Below are 19,153 nucleotides of genomic sequence, written 5' to 3'. Positions count from 1 at the left end.
GGGACTTAAATGCACCCATGGCCCTTCAAGAACTGCAGGCACACGCTCAAAAACATGCCCGCTCAGCCACAGCGATACCACAAACATTCACAAACAAAACCACACCACTCCTTCTCAGACACAAACACACAGACAGGCAAACCACGGTCAGACATACAAACTCATGTTCAAACACACCCCCTCCATCCCTCAGATCCAGACACACCCACGCTCAGGAATGCATGTGTCAGTAAGAAGTCGCATGCCAAGGTCACAGGCAATCACACATACACACAGTCACCCAAACAACAGGACATACCCACACCTTCTCCGAACACACTCCCTCACACGCACACTCAGACCCACAGTCACACTCAAGGCTCCTTGGACATATATACCCTGGACTTAGTCCAAGCACTGGAGTCTGTTAGATCTAGTTAATTCCTATCTCGTATCTTCCCGCTTTGTGACTCTACTTTTCTGAGCACCATCTGTAAAATGGGGACACAGATGCCTCCTACTCAAGGAGATCAGGGGCTGCAGTGAGGTCAAGCTTGGAAAGCACCCCTCAACCAGGTGGAGCTGGTTGCCCTCTCTCTTTCCATGTCCTGTGCATGCCCTCCCCACCCCTTGAATTCCATTTCTTTCGATGGCACCCTTCAAATTTCTACCGGGCCTTTAAATGACAGGTCAAGTCCTGCCTCCTGTGGCAAGCCTCCCCACGCCTCCACCTCTGGATCCCCTGAACAAGAAGCTGGAGAGCCCACTCATTTTCTTTCCTGGAGCCTGGCCACCCCTGGTTCCTCCTTGGACAGGGCCCAGATCACACTCACAGCAGGGGCTTGGCAAGGACTGTTGAGTGACTAACTGGGGGACACAGTCACAGTGCCAACCACAAAGTTTTCAACCCACAGGAACCGTAAGGTCCTTGAAAATCTCACGTGGCCCTTGGCTGGGGGATGAGGCTGCAAGTGTCTCCCGGACGTGGCCACATGGAGGTCCCCATGACCCTGAGGACAGTGGTTTTGGTGGAGAGATGGGACCGGGCACCTACGTGGAATGGACTGAAGGGGAAGTAGGGGTTGGGGGGGAGACTGCATCGCTTGGCAACGCTTTTTTGCTGTGAAGGAAGGCAGGGTGGAAGATGGAGGGTGGCATGGCGTCACAGGAAGGATTATTAAAGGTGGGCGTAGGGAGAAGGGTTTGGGCGGAGTGAGATTGGAAAGGGCTGCAGGTTCAAAGAAAGCACCATGGGAACTGCTAGAGGGCCACCTTCCTCTGTGCCGGAGACTGAAGTTGGGCTGGAGAGAACATGCCTCCTTCGTGGCTTGGTGACCCCACATGACCAAGCTCCTTCCAGTGGACGGTGCACAGAAGTGATGGTGCACCTCTGCCCCCCTTGCTTACAGCCCTGTCCCTGCCCGGGTCTCCTCCCTCCCACCCCTCCTGCAGGCTGGAGCACAGACATGCTGACTCCGCGTTGCCCATGGAGGCAAGTGAGACAACAAGCCGGGAGGGGCCCATGTCCCTGGATCTCCAGGGATCAGGGCTTGCCCTGCGAACCTGACTGCTCACTCCTGGACTCCTACATGAGAGAGAAATGCATTGCTGTCCCCACAGCCACCCAGCACTGGGCCATTTTGTCATAGCAGCTTCACTTTCACTAATACACGTTCAACAAGTGACAGCGATTATTATGAACACCACGACAATGGTAACGCTCTCCCAGGTGGCAGGCTCACACACACAGCCTTTGAAGAGCGGAAACCGCAGGTGTGAGGGCGTCTTTCACGGAGGCTGGCAGGATACCCAGTTGGCACAGCGTGGCGCCCAGCACTGCCCCTGGAGCCTGCCTGGGAAGCGCTTACCTGCTTGGTTGGTGGTGATGTTCACGGAGGCGAACTGAGGGGAGAAGGGGCTCTGGTCGGTGACGCCGTTCACGGCCTGGATCTCAAAGGTGTACTGGGTGTGGGCCAGCAGGTCGCTGATGTAGATGCGGGGCTCCGTCAGGCCCAGCTGGCGGGGCGCGTACTGCACGTTGTCCCCACAGCGGGTGCAGGCGCCCCGGCCGGAGCCACAACTCTTGCAGATGATGTTATAGACGAGATCCTCCCGGCCTCCGGAGTCGCGGGGCGGGGTCCACTCCAGCATGAGTGAGGTCTCGTTGACGCTGGAGATCACGGCCTGGGGTGCAGAGGGGATGGCTGGGGAGGGGGAGGGGTGCCGGTCAATGGGGGCTCTGGGGGGACGTTTCTGCCCTGGCTCCAGCCCACGCCTCCCAAAAGGCTTCCTCCAAGTTCTTTCCCCTCTTCACCCACCAGAGAGATGTTTCTAGTATATAGCTCTCATCCTGTTGCACACCCTTCTCCCTAGACCAGGGGTAGGCAAACTTTTTGACTCGAGGGCCACAATGGGTTCTTAAACTGGACCAGAGGGCCAGAACAAAAGCATGGATGGAGTGTTTGTGTGAACTAATATAAATTCAAAGTAAACATCATTACATAAAAGGGTACGGTCTTTTTTTTTTTTAGTTTTATTCATTTCAAACGGGCCGGATCTGGCCCGCGGGCCGTAGTTTGCCCACGGCTGCCCTAGACGCCAGCCTCCTCGGTGTGTGTCACCAGGGACAGTCCTTTTGTGTTGGGGGTTTGGCCCACACAACATCTACTTCCCCTTTTCCCTTATAACAGAACCCGATTTTATTCAGGTGGCAAGACGTCCAGCCGAGAGACTGTATTTCCCAGCCTTCTCTGGTGAAGTGCTGGCTACGGACTGTAGCGGAAGTTGTTGGTTAGGACCTTTCCTTAAAAGAAAAGTATCCCTCTATCCCCTTCCTTCTTTCTGCTGCCCAGAACGTGTGTGATGGCTGGCACTTTGGCAGCAATGTTGGACTACGAAGAGACCTGAGGGATGGAAACCACAGGCTAGGAATGGCAGAGCAGGAGAGCCAGGGTCCGAGAGCCCCATGATTCACCATGCTCTCCCGGGACCGCCTATCCCCAGGCTTCTGTGAGGTAGGAGAATAAACCCTTATGGTTTCTGCCACGGGGGTCAGCTCTGTTACTCGAAGCTGAGTGCCATTCCTGTGTGATGTAGGGGCTGTAACACTGCCCTCGACGTCACCCTTCCTTAGAGAACCTCGGCCTGCGACTCGGGCAGCCGCTGCTAGGTTAGCACGCTGGGCAGCCTTTCCTGCCACAGACACCACCTGTGTTGGTTCTTTCTCTGCCAACCCCACCATTGTCTGTCCTTTTGTAAATCCAGACCTTGACTTTATCCTCCCTGTGACTTCACGAAAGGGGGTGAGGAGCCAGATGCCAGCTCTGTGGCATCTGCACGTTGGCAGCCTGGCCACCCCAGGGACTGCCCCCGATGGTCCTTTTCCAACCAGTGTTCCCCCTCCCCCTCCCCCTCCCCCCTGCAGGTCCTCCTCACTCAGGAAAGGTTGGCTGAAGCCAGACAGCTGCCCAGCCTTCGCTCTGGGCTTTTCTGCAGGAGACTGTGGACTCGGCGTCCCCCTCAAGGGGCCCCCGACGTACTTGTGCAGGGCATGTCCAGCGGGTCCAGGTCTGCTCGGTAGTAGCCGTTGCGGCAGACACAGTTGGTGGCCCCTTCTGAAGTGGTCCGGCTGTTGATGGGGCAGTGGGTGCAGGCCTCGTCCCCTTGGTTGGCCTTGAAGGTTCCAGATGGGCAACCTAGCAGAGAAGACAGAGAGAGTCGCCGAGTAAACCAGTGGGCTCAGAGAGGACCCCGAGTCTCATGGAGGGGGCACGCGGCATCATGAGGGGCCAGGAGCCTGTGGAAGGGGCCACGCAGCGTCACTGCTGAGAAACACCATCTCCTGAAGTTCGTGGGGGTCTCCACGCCCCCACGAGGCGGCCCTAGCTGTGCCCAGGAGGTTCCAGGCACCTGCTTTCTTGTCTCTAAAGCTGTCAATGCGTTCAGGTGGGCCCCCAGCAAGCCTTCCTTACCTACTCCAGGTCGGCTGTGCCAGTTCCTAGGAGCAACCCTGACTTCTTAGTCTGAAGACTCTGAAGAGGCCTATGGCACTGCCCGAGGCCCAGTCTCGCTTACCAATGGCTGGTCCTGGGTTCCAGATGATTGAGATTACATTCCAGTAGGCAGGCCCTAGCACAGTGCAGAGCATGGAGAGAGGCGATGCAGTAGAGCAGGCAAGGCCACTGGCTTTGGACGCAGACAGACCTGGGTCTGAGTCCCAGCGTGGCCTGGTACTAGCTGTGTGGCCCTAGACAAGTGGCTTAACCACTCTGAGACTCAGTTTCCTTACCTGTGAAATTATGACTCTAAGGCCCATTTCTGCGGGCCATTGTGGGCATTTGGCGTAAGCGTGTAAAGCACATGACATGAGGCTTTGCACCGTCTAGGTGCCCAATGAATAGTAGCGGATATGATAGGTGTTTGATCAATTTACTAGATAAAAGGCTCCGAAGTACTGGGGAGAGCCTGAGGAGGGCAGTGCTTGCACTTGGTGGGCACTGAGCCATGTGGGAGCTCACAGGGTCTTTGGCCTTCTTCCCTGCTCTGGGGGATGCTCAGGATTTGGGTTCAGGCCCGACAGCTCAGGGCTCAGGTCCTACCAGAGGTCACCACTCCTGTGTGGGCCTGTGTGCCCTTCCTTCTGGCCCTGGCTTGGGAATCAGGAGGCCTGGGCTCTAGGCCCTGCCCCATTCCTGGCCTGTTTCTTCTTCCACCCACTGGGGTTCATAATCCCCGCTCTGCTGTGGTGCCGTGGGGGAGATCGTGCCAGGTGTACGTGAAGAGGTGGACAGGGAAGAGCTTTGCAAGGGGCAGGTCCTCCCTGGGACGAAATGCAGCTAAACTGTCCACAGCCTGCGTTCTCACCTGATCACATTCCATGCTGGAGTACCATGTGACCTCTGGTTAGCAAGCCCACCTCTCTGAGCATCGCTTTCCTCCTACATAAACGGCGAACATACATTTATTTCCCAAATCGTTTTTCCAGCCGCAGACTCCAAGCGTATCTTTCAAGTCCAAGGCTTAGGAAATCACTCATCAAGGGGTCTCCTGGCCCTGCTCTGAGCTCCCCCAGGATCGGAGCGATGTCTGGTTCGCAGCTACTCCCCGTGCCTAGCATAGAACCGGGCGCTCAGACACTCCATCGCAATACTTCTAGAAACTGCCTGCTTACGAGGAAAGAGCTTGGGCTTTGGCGGCCATGCACGTAGAAAGGCAGTGAAGAGTGGTGGTCAGCATGCCGGCTGCCTGCAAATGCCAGCGGTGTGACCTTGGGCAAGTCACCTAAGCTGCTCCCTCACCTGTAAAATGGGAACAATAGTATCTACCTCCTAGAGTCGTGGTGAGGAGGACATTTGGTTCATTTAGCAACAATGCCTAGAACAATTCCTGGCATTATTAAACTAGCTGGTTCAAATACCAATCCGCTGGGTGACCTCAGACAAGTGGTTCAACCTCTCTGAGCTACAGTTTTCTCATTGGTAAGAGCATCTACTCCCTAACGTGGCTGTGAGTATTGCAATCGATAAGCAGTACTGGCCCAGGGTTGGGAGGGGTTGGGGTTTGCAGCTGCAATCTCAGAGCTTGCCGCTAGAAAATGCGCCCCCCCCCCCCCCCCGCCCCAGCCCCACTTTGCAACCACCCTAATCAACACCCCCCTGATGATGCTACCCTGACCACGCCCTGTGGGGGTCTCGGAGAAGAACCCGCTCCAGCCCAGTCTTTAAGGAGCTGCCAGGCGAGGGGGAAAACAGACTGACACACCGACCAGGCAGCGTGACACCAGCAGGGATGGCCATGGGGTCTCTGGGGCGGGGGGGGGGGTGTGTAGTTAGGCTTCCATCGCACAGACGGGGAAACAGGGCTCTGGAGCATACCGTGCCACGGCCGGCTTTTATTGAGTACCGATGAGATGCTGGCGCTGTTTTAAGGACTTAACTCGTAATAACTCATCCAAGCCTCACCAGCCCATGACGGAGGTGAAGTAACTTCCCAAGGACGTGGGCTTACAGTGGCAGAGCTGGGATTCGATGCCAGGTGGTCTGACTCCAGGGGCCGCTTCCCTAACCACCACACCACACCACCTTGATGTGACTCGCATTGCGTCAACGGTCCATGAGTGCTGAGCAGGGGCTGGCAGCGTCTGCTCCAGGCACTTGTCCAGGACTCTCTCCACTTTGCCGTGCTGGCTCTGGGGCCCCCACGTCCTCTTCCCTCCCTCCCTCCCTCCCTCTATCCCTCCCTCCCTCTCGTCTTCCTCTTAGGCACCAACCTTCCGCTGCCGACTCTATAAAGGGGCAGCCCTGGCTCTAGTTGAGCAGTTGACCTCTCTGAGCCTCAGTTTTTTCTGCTGTAGAATGGGGGCACAGGGCTCCTCTGAGAGTCTCTAGGACCATTCTGATAGATGCCAAAGGGTTTTGGCTCCAAGACCAAGATCCTCCTGGCTCCATGTTTAGTGTGCCTTTTCCATCTGCTGGCGATTCCCTGGGCCCGGCTGAAGTGGCTGCCCACTCTCCCCTCCGTACTGTGCCAGCCCCTCCATCTGGACCGCCTTCCCGGCTGTCCTCTCCCATCACCAGGTCCTGGTCCCTCTCAATCTCCCCAGGCTGCCTCCTCCAGGAGCCTTCTCTCATTAGGAGTGCTGCCCAGCCACCCCTTGGCCCTCCCACCGGGCATCTGTGGTTTCTGTATCTCTTGGCACTGTGCTGCCTGAAACCCTTTCTCCTGTCATTCCTTCCCGCTCCCCCCTGCAGCCAATCAATTACCACGTCTTCCCTCCCCAGCAGTGCCCGGCCCTGCCTCTTCTTCGCTGCCCTCCCACCCACTCTGTAGCTTCTCCTGGCCATCTGGCCTCCTCCTGCCCACCCTCCAGGACCAGCTTTCCAAAGTGTAAGCCTTTCTGTGCCACTTACTAGTAAAAACCCACCATGGCTTATCATGGAATATTATTTGGCCCTAAAAATGAATGAAGGACCGATTCATGCTACAACACGGGTGAAGCTCGAAAGCACTGCTTAGTGAAAGGAGCCAGTCACAGAAGGCCACACAGTACATGCTTCCACGCCTATGGAAATGTCCAGAACAGGCACACCCATGGAGGGAGAACGTAGATTAGCGGTTGCCAGGGGCTGGGGAGAGCAGAGAATGGGGAATGACGCTATGGGTAATGGGTTTCTTTCTGAGGTGATGAGAACGTTCTAAAATTGATTGTGGCGATGGTTGCACAATTCCGAATACACTAAAAGTCACCGACTTGTACAATTTAAATAGGGGAACTGCATGGTATATGAGTTCTATCACAATAAAACGGCTATTTAAGAAAAATTCACAGTAGCCCCCCAAGCACCTCAGGTCCCCGGTGCCCCCAGGGCTGGCACATGCCCATCTCAGTGCCCACTAGCCCAAGCCTGTGCCTGATGGTCTACACAGTCAACTGCATAGGGTGCCACCCCGAGGCCCCCCTCCACACCTCTGGCCTTTGGGGATCCTGCCCTCGTTACCTGGAGTGCCTGCCCTTTGTCATAAGGGAAAGTCCTACATTCTTTTAAGACTCAGCGCAGGTATCACCTCTGCAGGGAAGGCTTCCCTAAGATCCTAGGCCGGGTTGAGGTGACCATTCTAATTACTTACTTGTGAACCTGTAAGTACCTGGCTGGACTGTAACCTTCCAATTCGATGCCGGGTACCCAGTGGGCGATGGGTGGATGAAGGGAGGGGCTGGAAGAGCAGCCATCCAGCTCAACCACCTTACTTGACATTTGAGGAAACTGAGGCCCAGAGAGGGGGAGCAGACTCACACGGCTCTTCTCTGATCTCAGCTACACTGTGCGACTCCGAGGTGTGCTGGGGCCTCAGCTCCCACAGCCACCTCCTCTCCCACGGAAAGAGGCCTGGGGTGGCTGCCATCCACAGAGCCCGGTGCCCTAGGGGCCATGCTGCTCGTAGCTTCTCAGCTGAGAAGGCACCTGTCCCGCCAACATCGGAGTCTCGTACAGAAGTGGGAAGAGAACAACGAGACCTGAAGACACAGACGGGGAGCAGTACCCCTGCCAGGAGTGTGGGCTCAGGGGCACCTGCTGTCTCTGAGACTCACTCTCCTCCAGAGAGGGAGCTGACGATACCTGCACGGGACAGACGAAGTGAGAGTCTTTCAAAGGCTCTCCCTGCCCACGATCCTCCACGATCTGATGAGAATGAGTCGGACCCACCACACCCTGCCCCCCACCAGGTACTAGAATGAACCTACACACCTCGCCCTGGCCCATAAGACCTGCAAAGGTTGGCTCTGCTGTCTCCCTGCCACTCCCTGCCACTCCCCTCACTTACTGTGCTCCAGCCCCTGGTCATCAAGAGTGTTCTCACCCAGGGCCTTGGGCCATGCTGTACCCCCTGCTCTTTCCCATGCCTGATCCTTTTCATCCTTCGGGGCCCAGCTTCAGTGTCACCGTCTGGAGAGGCCTGCCCTGGCCGTCCTGACTAAGTGATTCTCTCGCTACGATGTCTGTCTCTGTTTCCTTCATCACAATTTGTAATTACAGCTGACCCCTGAACCAGGGCTGACTGTAGAGTCAAAAGTTATAGGCAGATTTTCAACCACACGGCGGGGCAGCGGGGGAGGGGTTGGTGCCTCTAACTCCCTCGTATTTTCAAGGGTCCACTGTATATTAGAAAACCGCGTATAAACGTGTGCGCCATCTTCCCCCTGCACTGGAAAGACCTGGAGAGGACCAGGTTTGTCTGGTCTCACTGGGTCCCTCGCTGGTGGGACGGAGTGGTGGGAACACAGCAGGTGCTCAATATATATTTGTTGAATGAACACACATGCCCCTCACAGGAGATTGTGAGGATCAGATAAGAAAGTGGGTGAGGAAATACTTAGTCGAGTCAATACCAGGTCTGGTGCCACCACTATCATCTCAGTGTCCCCGGCCGCATGGATGCCCAGATCCCCCTCCACTGCTCATTTGTTCTCCCCAAGGGTCTTCCCAGGGGCCTGCCCACGGGGTGACCCACTCATCCTAACGGCAAGCCCCGTATCCTGGAAACAAACACCCTTAGTCGCAGGCAACCGTGCCGTGTACTTCTCCAGCCCCATCTGTCACCTCTCATCTGTTTGCAGTTCCCTCCATGCCCTGGCTGCACACACCTGTCCCTTTGCCTGAATGCCTCCCGCCCCCATCATCCAGTGCCCTGGGATTGGTGAATCTGACCTGTGCACCTCTGGGAGGCCTGCCCTCCCCGCTCCACACCAGATAACACAGACCTCCACTGAGCACGCCCGACACATGCTCCGTAGGCAGTGATGTGCTGGTAAATGGCTGACTGGGGCGGAGGGAGCCAAGATTTGTTGTATTTGCTGATTTCTGTGCTGTAAACGCTCCCACCAGGTCAATTTGAGATACCTGAGCCGGGAAGAAATGCCCACCGTTGGCTCTTGTAAGCCAAGCTGGCACAGACCACCTCCATCCCACCACTGGACCTAACCCATAGGTGACTTCTCTGTGTTTTGCCCACTGGTTGGTGAACCTTGGTTGGGGTAGGGGCTGGGTAATTAATCATTACCCCCATTACCATTAATGGGGGTAATGATTAATCTCCACATGCCCAGCACCTAATGTAGGGTTTGGCACATAGAAGGTGCTCAGTTAATTCAGTTTTCCTAATGAAGGTAGGTCTGTCTCCCCACTGGACAGTGAGCAACTTGAGGGCAGGGACTGTGGGTTTGACAGGCTCAGATACACAAGCATTTAGAACACACAGCAAGTGCTATATAAATGTTAGCTGTGCTTCCTCACCCAGCATGCAAGGACAATAATCATTCCCGTTTATCATGTGTTTCCCAGGTGCGGGGCCTACTGCAAGTGATTTACATGGGTTTTCTCACTAAATTCACATGAGCACCCATGGAAGTACCATGAACACCCCCCTTTTTACAGATGAGAAAACTGAGGCTCAGAGGAGGGGAGTGACCACGCCAAAGTCACACAGCTTCCAAAGGGCAGAGCTGAAGTTTGACTGCAAGGCTTGTAATTCCAAAGACCTTGTGCCCAGGTACAACCAGACACAGAAATCACCTTATATTCATAAGGACCGGAGACCATCTTGGGACGGGGCTTGAGGGAGTCATTCAGCAAGGGAGAGGCAAAGCCTGGGCCCCAAACACAGGACTTGGGGCCAAAGCAGCCAGCCAGCACCCGCCTTCTGCTGACGCCCAGAGCCCTTGGCCAGGCTACTGCAGGCGGGGATGGCAGCCGGCCGGGGAGGAGGATTACAAAGAAACAGATTTTCTCCCGCCTGCCCCCTGGGCTCCGGGGATAGGTGATAATTGACCGAGTGAGCCCTCAGTCAGGCCAAGGCAGGGCTCCATCTGGGCCTGGCACGGTGGGGCCGCTAATTGGCACTGGGTGATCCTTGAAGCCTCCCTGGTTGGCTTGCTGCTCTGCTCCCCCCTCTCCTCCCAGAGACTCCAGTTTACTCCCCCAAACGACTGATGCTACAATGAAGTCAAAAGCTCGCGGCCCAGAGTGGTCGGCTCCGGGGCGGGGAGGAGCTCTCTGTTTTCTGGGTGTCTGGTGGCTCTACCAGTGGTTCTCAACCTTCCTCATGCCGCGACCCTTTCATACAGTTCCTCATGTTGTGGTGACCCCCAACCATAAAATTATTTTCGTTGCTGCTTCATAACGGTAATGTTGCTGTTATGAATCGTCATGTAAATATCTGATATGCAGGATGTATTTTCAGGGGTCGCGACCCACAGGTTGAGAACCGCTGCTGGGCAGAGGCGTGCTCACCACACTTTAGCTCCTGCTACTGAGAACTGAGCAGGTCGGATGACATTGAACCTGGGCATGGACTGTGGAGCCAGCTGCCAGGGCTAAGTCCCGGACCTGCCTCTTGCTGATGGTGGCAAGTTACTTAATTCTGTGCCTCAGTTTCCTTGTCTATATAATGGGGGTAAGGATAACACCGACGGTGTATTTGTGGCAAAGATTACATGAGCTATATAGAGAAAGCACTGGCAACCGTGCCTGCCTGCCCGGCTCACATGAAGGGCTACACGTGTTTGATGTTGCTGTCCTCAGTTATTCTTGGCCCGCCACCTGCTATGTGCTCAGCTCTGGGGAAGCAGAGACAAAGATACAGCCCCTGCCCTGGGGACAGTGGGTCCAGTTGGGGAGATTTGTTAAGCCCCTATTCTGTGCCAGGCACTGGGACATTGAGACAAAAGGCCCAGGCCCTGCTTATAAGAGGCGGGGCTAGAACACCCTCTTTTAACCAGCCTGAGTGCTGGCCACTGTGGGCAGAGGGGCCAGGGGCTGAGTTCTGGGCTCAGCAGTGCCAGGTGGTATGAAGGCAGAGGGCATACTTTCCTGCCTTGGGTCTGGGTCGGGGAAAGAAATTTGACTGCACAGAGGAAAGTCCTGGCCCAGAGCAGGGAGGCCCGGGCTCAGCTGCCCTTGCAGCCCTTGCTCTGGGTTCGAGTAGGACCAGCTCTACGGCCTCTTCCGGCTGCAGCACTCTGGCTGTGGACAGGCTCAGGCACCCAGACCTGGGCCCTACGTTCTCCTGAACCACAGAAAAACTGATTTGCATATTTTCTGGGGCTTGTGCACTGCACATGCCAGGGCTGAGCCTGTGTTGTTCTTGTGGCTAAGTGGGTGGGGTTTGGGGTCTCCCTCATGCAAAGTGGCTTTTGCGTTTTGCACGCTTCTTGTTTTTGCTGCTGAGGTTGAGCCAAGGGGAGTCAGTCCCTGGGGCTGGCTGGGCAGGGTGCCCGGTCCTCTGTGCCATGGGCAAGGCCACGCTGGAAGCAGGCAGCAAGCTCTGGGGATAGAAGGAATTTCTATCCCTGTGGCTAACGTGCGCCTGCCCGGTGCTAAGCCAGGAGTTTCCCTTGCCCATACCCTCGTCCAAGGTCACTCAGGGAGTTAGGGGCAGAGCCTGTGCTCCCACAGTCCATGTTCTCTCTCACACCTGCCTCCAAAGCCCTCAGTGTTCCTCTTCCCCTCTTCCCTCCCCTGAAAAGGGGGGCCCTGCCTGGCCAGATTATGTCCAGAGAGCGCCTCAGGGTCATTCCCCTGTGGTGGTAGCTTCTACTGGGACCACCCAGGGGATGTCAGTCATCTTGCCCCTCCCCCCCCCCATCCTTCCATACCCAGGATCCCCTGCCTGCCCCTGCTGGGACCTGGGCTCTGTGGATCCCCACCAGCAGCTGGCAGGACTACAGAAGTCAGAAGGCACTGTGTTAACACACCTCCTCTTTGCCTGAGCGGGAAGCCCAGGGCCTCCCCAGGCCAGACTCCACACCGGCCATCTGCCGAGTCCCTCCTCTGCTCAAGACCCTGCAGTGCCCCCTTGTGCCTGGGGTGCATCCAACTCAGCTCCCAGCACCGCCCAGCTGCGCCCTGAGACCTCGTCACAGTAGGCAGCGTCAGCTCCCCGGCAAGCTGTGCTCGGTCACTTCTGGGCCTTTGCTCAGGCAGTTCCCTTGGCTGGAAACACTGCCCCAGCTCCAGCCTGGCCAACTCCTGTTTAGCCTTCAAATCTCAGCTCCAGCCCAAATCACCTCTGGGTCCTTCTCCTAGGACAGGGGTTTGGGGCCACTTTGCGTCTGCCCTGCACGATTATACGATCCTAATTCTCTGCCTCTGCGCCAGGCTCTGAGCCGGGCTGAAGTGGGAATCCACAATGTCCAGTGCCGCTCTGCTCCGGTGTTGGGCCGAGAGGTGATGGACAGGAGGTCTCTGGAAGTGTCTGCTGACCAACGGAGGCTCAGAAAGGTGGATTCTTGTGCTTAAGGTCGCTCATCTTGTGTGTGGACTGGAGATTTTGTTCTAGCCTCTGGAGCCCCCCAGACCATGTCAGAGCCCCAGAACCCCTCCCTGTGCCCCCAGGGAATGGCTGTCAATGCATCCTACCTTCATCACCCTTCTTGGCATTTCGTTAACGTCTGTCTCCCCATGTCCCACCTTCCCACATGCCCAACTGTGAGCTCCATGGGGACAGCCACCTCGTCTGCCTCTGCCCACTGCCTGGTACAGGGCCTGGTACAGAGCAGCCCTGTAGATCCCTTGGCCCCAAGGCTGGAGTAACCAGAACTTTCATGACCACTGTGTCTCTTGACATCTCCCTTGTTGCATGTGGGTGTGAGGGGGGTGGCAGAGCTCAGTCTCCTGGGGAAGTCAGACCTGCACCCCACAACCTGCAAAGGCAGGTGAGGGTGCTTCACGCCCGGCCCTTCCAGCCCCTGGATCCTCTGTTGGGCCCTGAGTCTGGGCTCTGGCCTGTCTCCCTTCATGCTATCCCCACGTAGGGGCTGGGAGCTCCCACCCAGCAGGCAGCCCCATTCCTCCAATTTCCTCCCAATTAATCAAGCTCTGAACTTTTTAATTATCTGCCTGCAGGGTGACTCCCCACTCTGGTGAAGCAATTAAGGACATTTCCAAGTGCTGTGCCGCTGCCGACCAGGCCTTGATGGAGGAGGTGAGCGGAGGGAGGGGCTGGTGACAGGAGGGGTGGACAGGAATCCCCCTGGGCCATGGGGCTGCTGGGAGGCTGTCCTGGGGGCCTGGCCAGGGCCACTCAAGACATCTGGGGCAAGATTGTCCAGGGCGACCCCCAGTGTTCACTCAACGGCCCTTTCTCTGCAGCTAGACTCTGGCTTCACCCAGGCACTGGTTAGGTGCTTTACAATCTCACTGCATCCCCACCTTGACCCTCAGAGCAGGAAATAGAATTATCTCTATTTTACAGATAAGGAAACAGAGGCTCAGAACCATTAGGCAACTCCAGAGGTGCAGCTGGGATTTGCAGCCAGCTCTGGGTCCACATCCACCTCATTCTATTGTCTCTTAAAGATCGGCAGGGCCTGCCCATGTGCCCAGGAGCACCGAGGAAAGGGGTGGGTCAGGGGGAGCCTCTGGAGGAGATGCCACGCAGACCTGATGAAGAACGCAGGCTCTCCACCTGCAGGGCTGGCGACGGGAGAGGGCGGTGCAGGCAGTGGGGACAGCCCGTGCGAAGGCACAGAGGCGTGAACGGCACGGTGTGTGCCTGGGGAGCTACATAGCTCAGGATCGCCGAAGCATGCAGTTCGAGGCTGAAAGAGGTGAGAGAGGAGGCTGGAGAGGCAGGTGGGGTCGGGTCATTGGAAGTCAGGAGAATATTCATGATCTTCTGGTTCAAGCTTCTCATTTTATGACTACAGACGACATGAGTCAGACGTGGACAGTGACTTGCCTAAGGTCACACAGCAAGTTCGTGGCTGATGGAGCCAGAGCTGTCACCCAAGAGCGCTGATGCCCAGATGGGCAGGGAAGGCAGAGGGAAAGAGGAGCGGCAGCTGTCAGATCACTGCGGTAGCCTCCCGCCTGGTGTCCTGGCTTTTGCCCCAGCCCTCCCGCCTCCCCTCTGGCTGTGGTCTGCTCTCAACATATCAGCCAGAGGGATCCTACAGAACAGGAGTCGGAGGTGGGTTGCTCCTCTGCTCAAAACCCTTCAATAGTTCCCATCTCACTTGGAGTACAAATAGTCCTCAAAGCTCACTTCACCTCGCTGGTTAAATTTATGGGTAGGTATTGTATTTTTATTATAATTGTATCCCTTTACCTCTCTGAACTTACCTTGGAAATGTCCCTTACTCTCCTTTTTGTCCACTCCACTCCAGCCACACTGGCCCCCTGGCTGTCCTGGAACACATCAGCCACTTCTAGCCCCAGGGCCTTTGCACATGTCATTTCCTTTGCCTGGTACAGGTCCTCGCTCAGCTACTTCTTCACTATGTCCCTCACTGAGCCTCACATCTTTCTTCTATAATTGAGGTTAATGCTGCAGACTCTACCTTCCTCTCTAGGTTAACATGAGGTCCTAGTGAGAAAGTGGGGGACAAATAGAGCCTCACAAAATCTCTCTCTCCAGTTTGAGGTTATCACCGCACAGGGCTTATAAAGGTCCTCACTGGGTCCTTGAGAAAACAGGCCCCCAGACCTTAAGCTGGATCGACACGCCAGGGCCTCCTCCCAGCTTGTAATCCTCGGGCCTCCCAGATGCTGGAAAAGCGAGTGTTAAATAATAATCACAATGTGCCCGAGGGGAAGCCGGATGTGTTGGGAAAGCTTGACACATCTGGCAGGGCCAGGTCCGAGTCCCCCAGCACATCTGGCTGCTGTATTGACAGGTGGTGCAGTGGGTCACTGAGGAAGGGCCTGGAGGGCCCAGTCCTGGTGCTACAAGGGGGTGATGGCCGGATGGAGCTGGGGAACATCTCCCAAGCTGCCATGGGCCATTACCCCGCTGTGGGTCCCCACTGTGGGTCGCTGCTGCAAGCCATCCACTGTACTTTGGTTGGCTGTGTTCTGAGGGGCCCACTTAGGACCCAGAACCTGGGCTGCCAGATTTCCAAATCCCTGCCTTCTTTTGTCAGCGCCAGCCACCCCTGCTGGGGCTTAGGGAGCCTGGGAAAGTCCCTCCCCTCTCCAGCTGGGGGGTGCATTTTCGGGGTCACCTCATGTAGCACTTCCCCTTCTATGGGATCCAGAAATGTGGTCATCAGCTCCACCTGAGGGAGGCCCCGTGCTGAGACTGGCCTCCTCCCTCCGCCCACCTGCCCCAAGAAAGCCATGGTCATTAATAAAGGACACAATTAGCTGTCAGCAGCGAACATGTCTGGAATTTTTTACCTGCCCGTGAGCTCGGTTAAGGCAACAAACCCCCGGACCCCCCGGGGAAGCAGCTGCCACACACCTTCCAGGGCCCCTACGCCAGGGCAGGAGGGGGCCCCTGTGACTTTTTCAGGGTGGGTTCCGCAGGCCCGGGCCTGCGCGGGGCAGTTTTTTCCAGGCCAGTGGAGAAAGTGACAGAGTAAGAGAGATTTCCTGGCAGAAGTTGTTTTTTTCAACCCAACAGGCAATACACATTCAATACAATTTTCTCCCCCTTCCTGTGCCGACTCAGAGTCTTTCAGAGCGAGAAGGACTTTAGAGACGAGATGGTTCAATGTCTCACTTTACACCTCATTTTGCAGCCGGGGACACTGAGGGCCAGGGTGGGCACGTGGCCTTGTTGGTGGCAGAGGGAGCTAAATATGCTTCTCCATGGGTCCCTAACACAATTAGAATTTGTAGCCAAAATCCGAAGGAATGTTTCACAGTCCCTGGCGGTCGTTCGCACACACTACTGAGCCGAATCTGTGCTGGCGCCGGAGGGACAATGGCTGGCGAGGACGTGGTCCCTGCCCTCATGTGAGAGAGCCAGAGGGAAAGAAGCAATGGACAAACGCAAACACTAAACGCAATTTGTGATTGCCTTTAGGGCAGCGGTTGCCGACCGGTGGTCCATGGACCACTGTTTGTCCGCGAGGACCGCAAGGTTGGTGGCCGCTGCTTCAGGGAGTGTGGTCAGGACAGGCCTTTCCGAAAAGGTGGCATTTAAAACGCAATCCCTGGAGAGAAGAATGTTTGGCTGAGTGGGAATAATATTTGCAAAGGTGGTACAACCTTCGTTCCTCCTCAGTGTGATGGGGTCATTACCAGGCGCCTGCTACCAGCTTGCTTGGCTCTGGGACAGACACCGCTATGCCCAGGAAGGCACTTTCTGTCTGGGCCCCTTTGTCCTAACAATACCATGCAGATGAGAAACTGAGGCTGACAGCAGTGACGTGCCTTCCCCGCGGGCACACGGACAGCACGCTCAGGAACCCAGGCCTCCGGTGCCTGCCTGTCTCTCCTTGCCCTCCTGGGCGCTTTCCCGAAGCCCTGCCTCCCCCAGGAACCAGAAAGGCTGGCCTGCTTGAGCCCTGGTAGCCTGCGACTCGAATGCTAATGAAAACCCCACTCAAGAGGTCCTGGCATTTGGAGCCTCAAGGAGAAGGACTAGGACACACAGACAGAGAGCAGGGGAGCTTGCCCACATTCACACTGAGGCCTGGGGGGCCTGCAATCACTCTTCCTCCTAGGGGTACAGAACCCGTTGCCCTCCTCCTGTTGGCTTCTGGGGATCAGGCATAGGCCTCAGCTAACCCAGGCCATAAATCAAACGCACAAGATGTGGCTTTGGCAGCCATCCCAGCGAAAAAGATCTGGGGGTTTGAGTTGACCACAAGCCAAAAGCGGCTGAAAAAGCCAATGTGGTCTTAGGCTGTCAGAGTGGAAGTGGAGTGACAGCCCGGCATCCTCCCTGCTGCTCAGGCAAGGTCAGTTTTGAACTCCACATTGAAAGGAGGTCCAACGAGTGAGAGTAGGCAGCACAGCTCAGGCCCCCAGCTTGCTTTCCATCTGTAACCATCTCTGGATGGTGCTGGGGGGTGGGGGCTGGGAGCGGGGTCTCAGGTACTAGCTTTTCCGGGCGGCACTTTCTAGGCACACAGCACAGTTCTGGAGCCCCTCTAACCCTGGAGCATTCTCTTGTCCGGATCCCTGGGAAGTATGAGTTCTCTCCTAAATGGAGCTCAGCTTCTGCCTCCACATCCTAGCCCTTCTGGACACTGGGGATTTGAGATCATGTGAGATCACGTGTGTGGGCCTGCCCTTGATTTGAGAACAGACTTACTAAAAAAAAAAAAAAAAAGCCTTTTCTAAGTAATATCTTTATGCCCAACTCTATGTTGGGCACTAGGCAAAGAGTGGATTAGGATACAATCCTTGGCCTTGAGGTTCACTGCTAGAAGGAGGGGCCATTCGAACTGGGTATTGAAGGGTAAGTAGGAGTCTGTTAAGGCCAGAAGAGATGCTGGACATTTCAGGCAGATGGACAGTATGTGCAAAGGAGGAGTGGAGGGCATGGCAGGGTGGCTGGAGCATGGGATATGTGGGGGAAAGGGTAGGGCACAAATAATGAAAGGAGGTCTGAGGTTATGTCACAATGGGCTTTGTGTGCTCAGTGATGGGGTTAGGGTTTTATTCTCTAATAGGAGGGAAACTAGTGCTGGCCCTCTGCTGGGGCTCCAATGGCCGCCCCGGTACCCTCAGCCCTTTCTTCCAAGCTGCCTGCCCAGGACCTGGCCTCCTCTCCCTGCAGTCCTCCCGCTCTGGCTTCTGCTGGCTCACTCCCAGTCTCAACTCTTTGTCCGTCTCCTCTCTGTTTTCCCCAGATATCTTCCTCCTCTAGCTCTCAAGCCCTTCCTCCTCTCTTGTCACCAGTACTGCCGCTTCTACCATTAAAAATAAACTGAGCTATCAGCAACAACAGCCACCATCCATTGTGCACCTACTGTGTACCAGCTGAGGGCTTCACGCAAGTTATCAGAGAGCCATGCAGCACAGGAGTGGTTAGGAGCACAGCCTCTGGAGTCAGGGTCTCTCTAGCCTTGAACCCTGGCTCTGCCACTAATCTCGGGCAAGTTACTTAACATCTCGTTGTGCCTCAGTTTCCTCACCTGGAAAATGGGTCGATAGGACTTACTTTCTAGTGAAGATTCAGAATTAAAACCATAGTGTGCGTTAGCCTTTATCAGCAATTCTTACAGCAACCCTTTAAGGTGGGTACTATTGATAATCCCATTCCGAGAGCAGCAGACAGCTAAGGTTTTGTGAGGGTAAGTAACCCAGCCACAGGCAGTATCAGAGCTGGGAGGGGAGCAGTGGAGCACTACACCTGAGTCCAAAGAGGGGTTTGGTATAAAGTATCTATGACCTCCCCTCTTCCAAGCTGGTATCTAGGCTGTGCCTAAGGACCCCAAGTTCAATGAGCTTCCAACCTGGGGGGCGGGGGGAAGATGCCCAGGAAACCCAGCAGTTTCCAAACAGTGTGATCAGTGGCAAGGGCTGCATGGGGGTGGCAGTGGGGGGGTTGGGGGGGGGTGTGGGGAGAGAGAGAAGGTGCAGGGTCTGGGAGCCCAGAGAAGGGGGCCTGAACATTGCTCTTTCTAGAGATGATAACACTTGAGCCGACTTGAAAGACATCAGAGGACAAGACAAAGGCATGAGAGGAGGGGCACGCTGAGCAGAGGAACAGCCTGGGTGAAGGTGTGGAGATTTGAGGGTGCACAGCAAGGCTGAGGACCTGCAACTGCAGCCCCGAGTCTGTGCGTGTGGAGGTGCAGGACATGAGGCTGGACAGGCAGACAGGGGGTAGGGCGGACAGCCACGAGCCTCCCGCCCAGCCCTGGACGATGTGTTGATGCCTCTGTGCCTGCTGCCTGCAGATCAGGTAGCCGTGCCTATGGCATGACGGTCTGTGAATC

General features: G+C 56.0%; 1 protein-coding gene across 2 annotated transcripts in view; it reads right to left on the bottom strand.

The window, feature by feature from the left end:
* EPHB2 (EPH receptor B2) overlaps nt 1-19,153 on the bottom strand; it is a 181,309-nt gene that overhangs the window by 37,360 nt on the left and 124,796 nt on the right. For both annotated transcript variants that reach the window (XM_036351701.1, XM_036351702.1), the window contains exons 4-5: nt 3,519-3,674; nt 1,848-2,183 (exon numbers count right to left, since the gene is read on the bottom strand). In XM_036351701.1, the coding sequence (XP_036207594.1) occupies nt 1,848-2,183; nt 3,519-3,674 (492 nt within the window). The remainder of the gene's footprint in view (nt 1-1,847; nt 2,184-3,518; nt 3,675-19,153) is intronic.

The sequence above is a fragment of the Myotis myotis genome, unplaced genomic scaffold, assembly GCF_014108235.1.
Source record: "Myotis myotis isolate mMyoMyo1 unplaced genomic scaffold, mMyoMyo1.p scaffold_m19_p_2, whole genome shotgun sequence".
Lineage (NCBI taxonomy): Eukaryota > Metazoa > Chordata > Mammalia > Chiroptera > Vespertilionidae > Myotis > Myotis myotis.
This window is presented reverse-complemented; position numbering and strand designations above follow the sequence as displayed.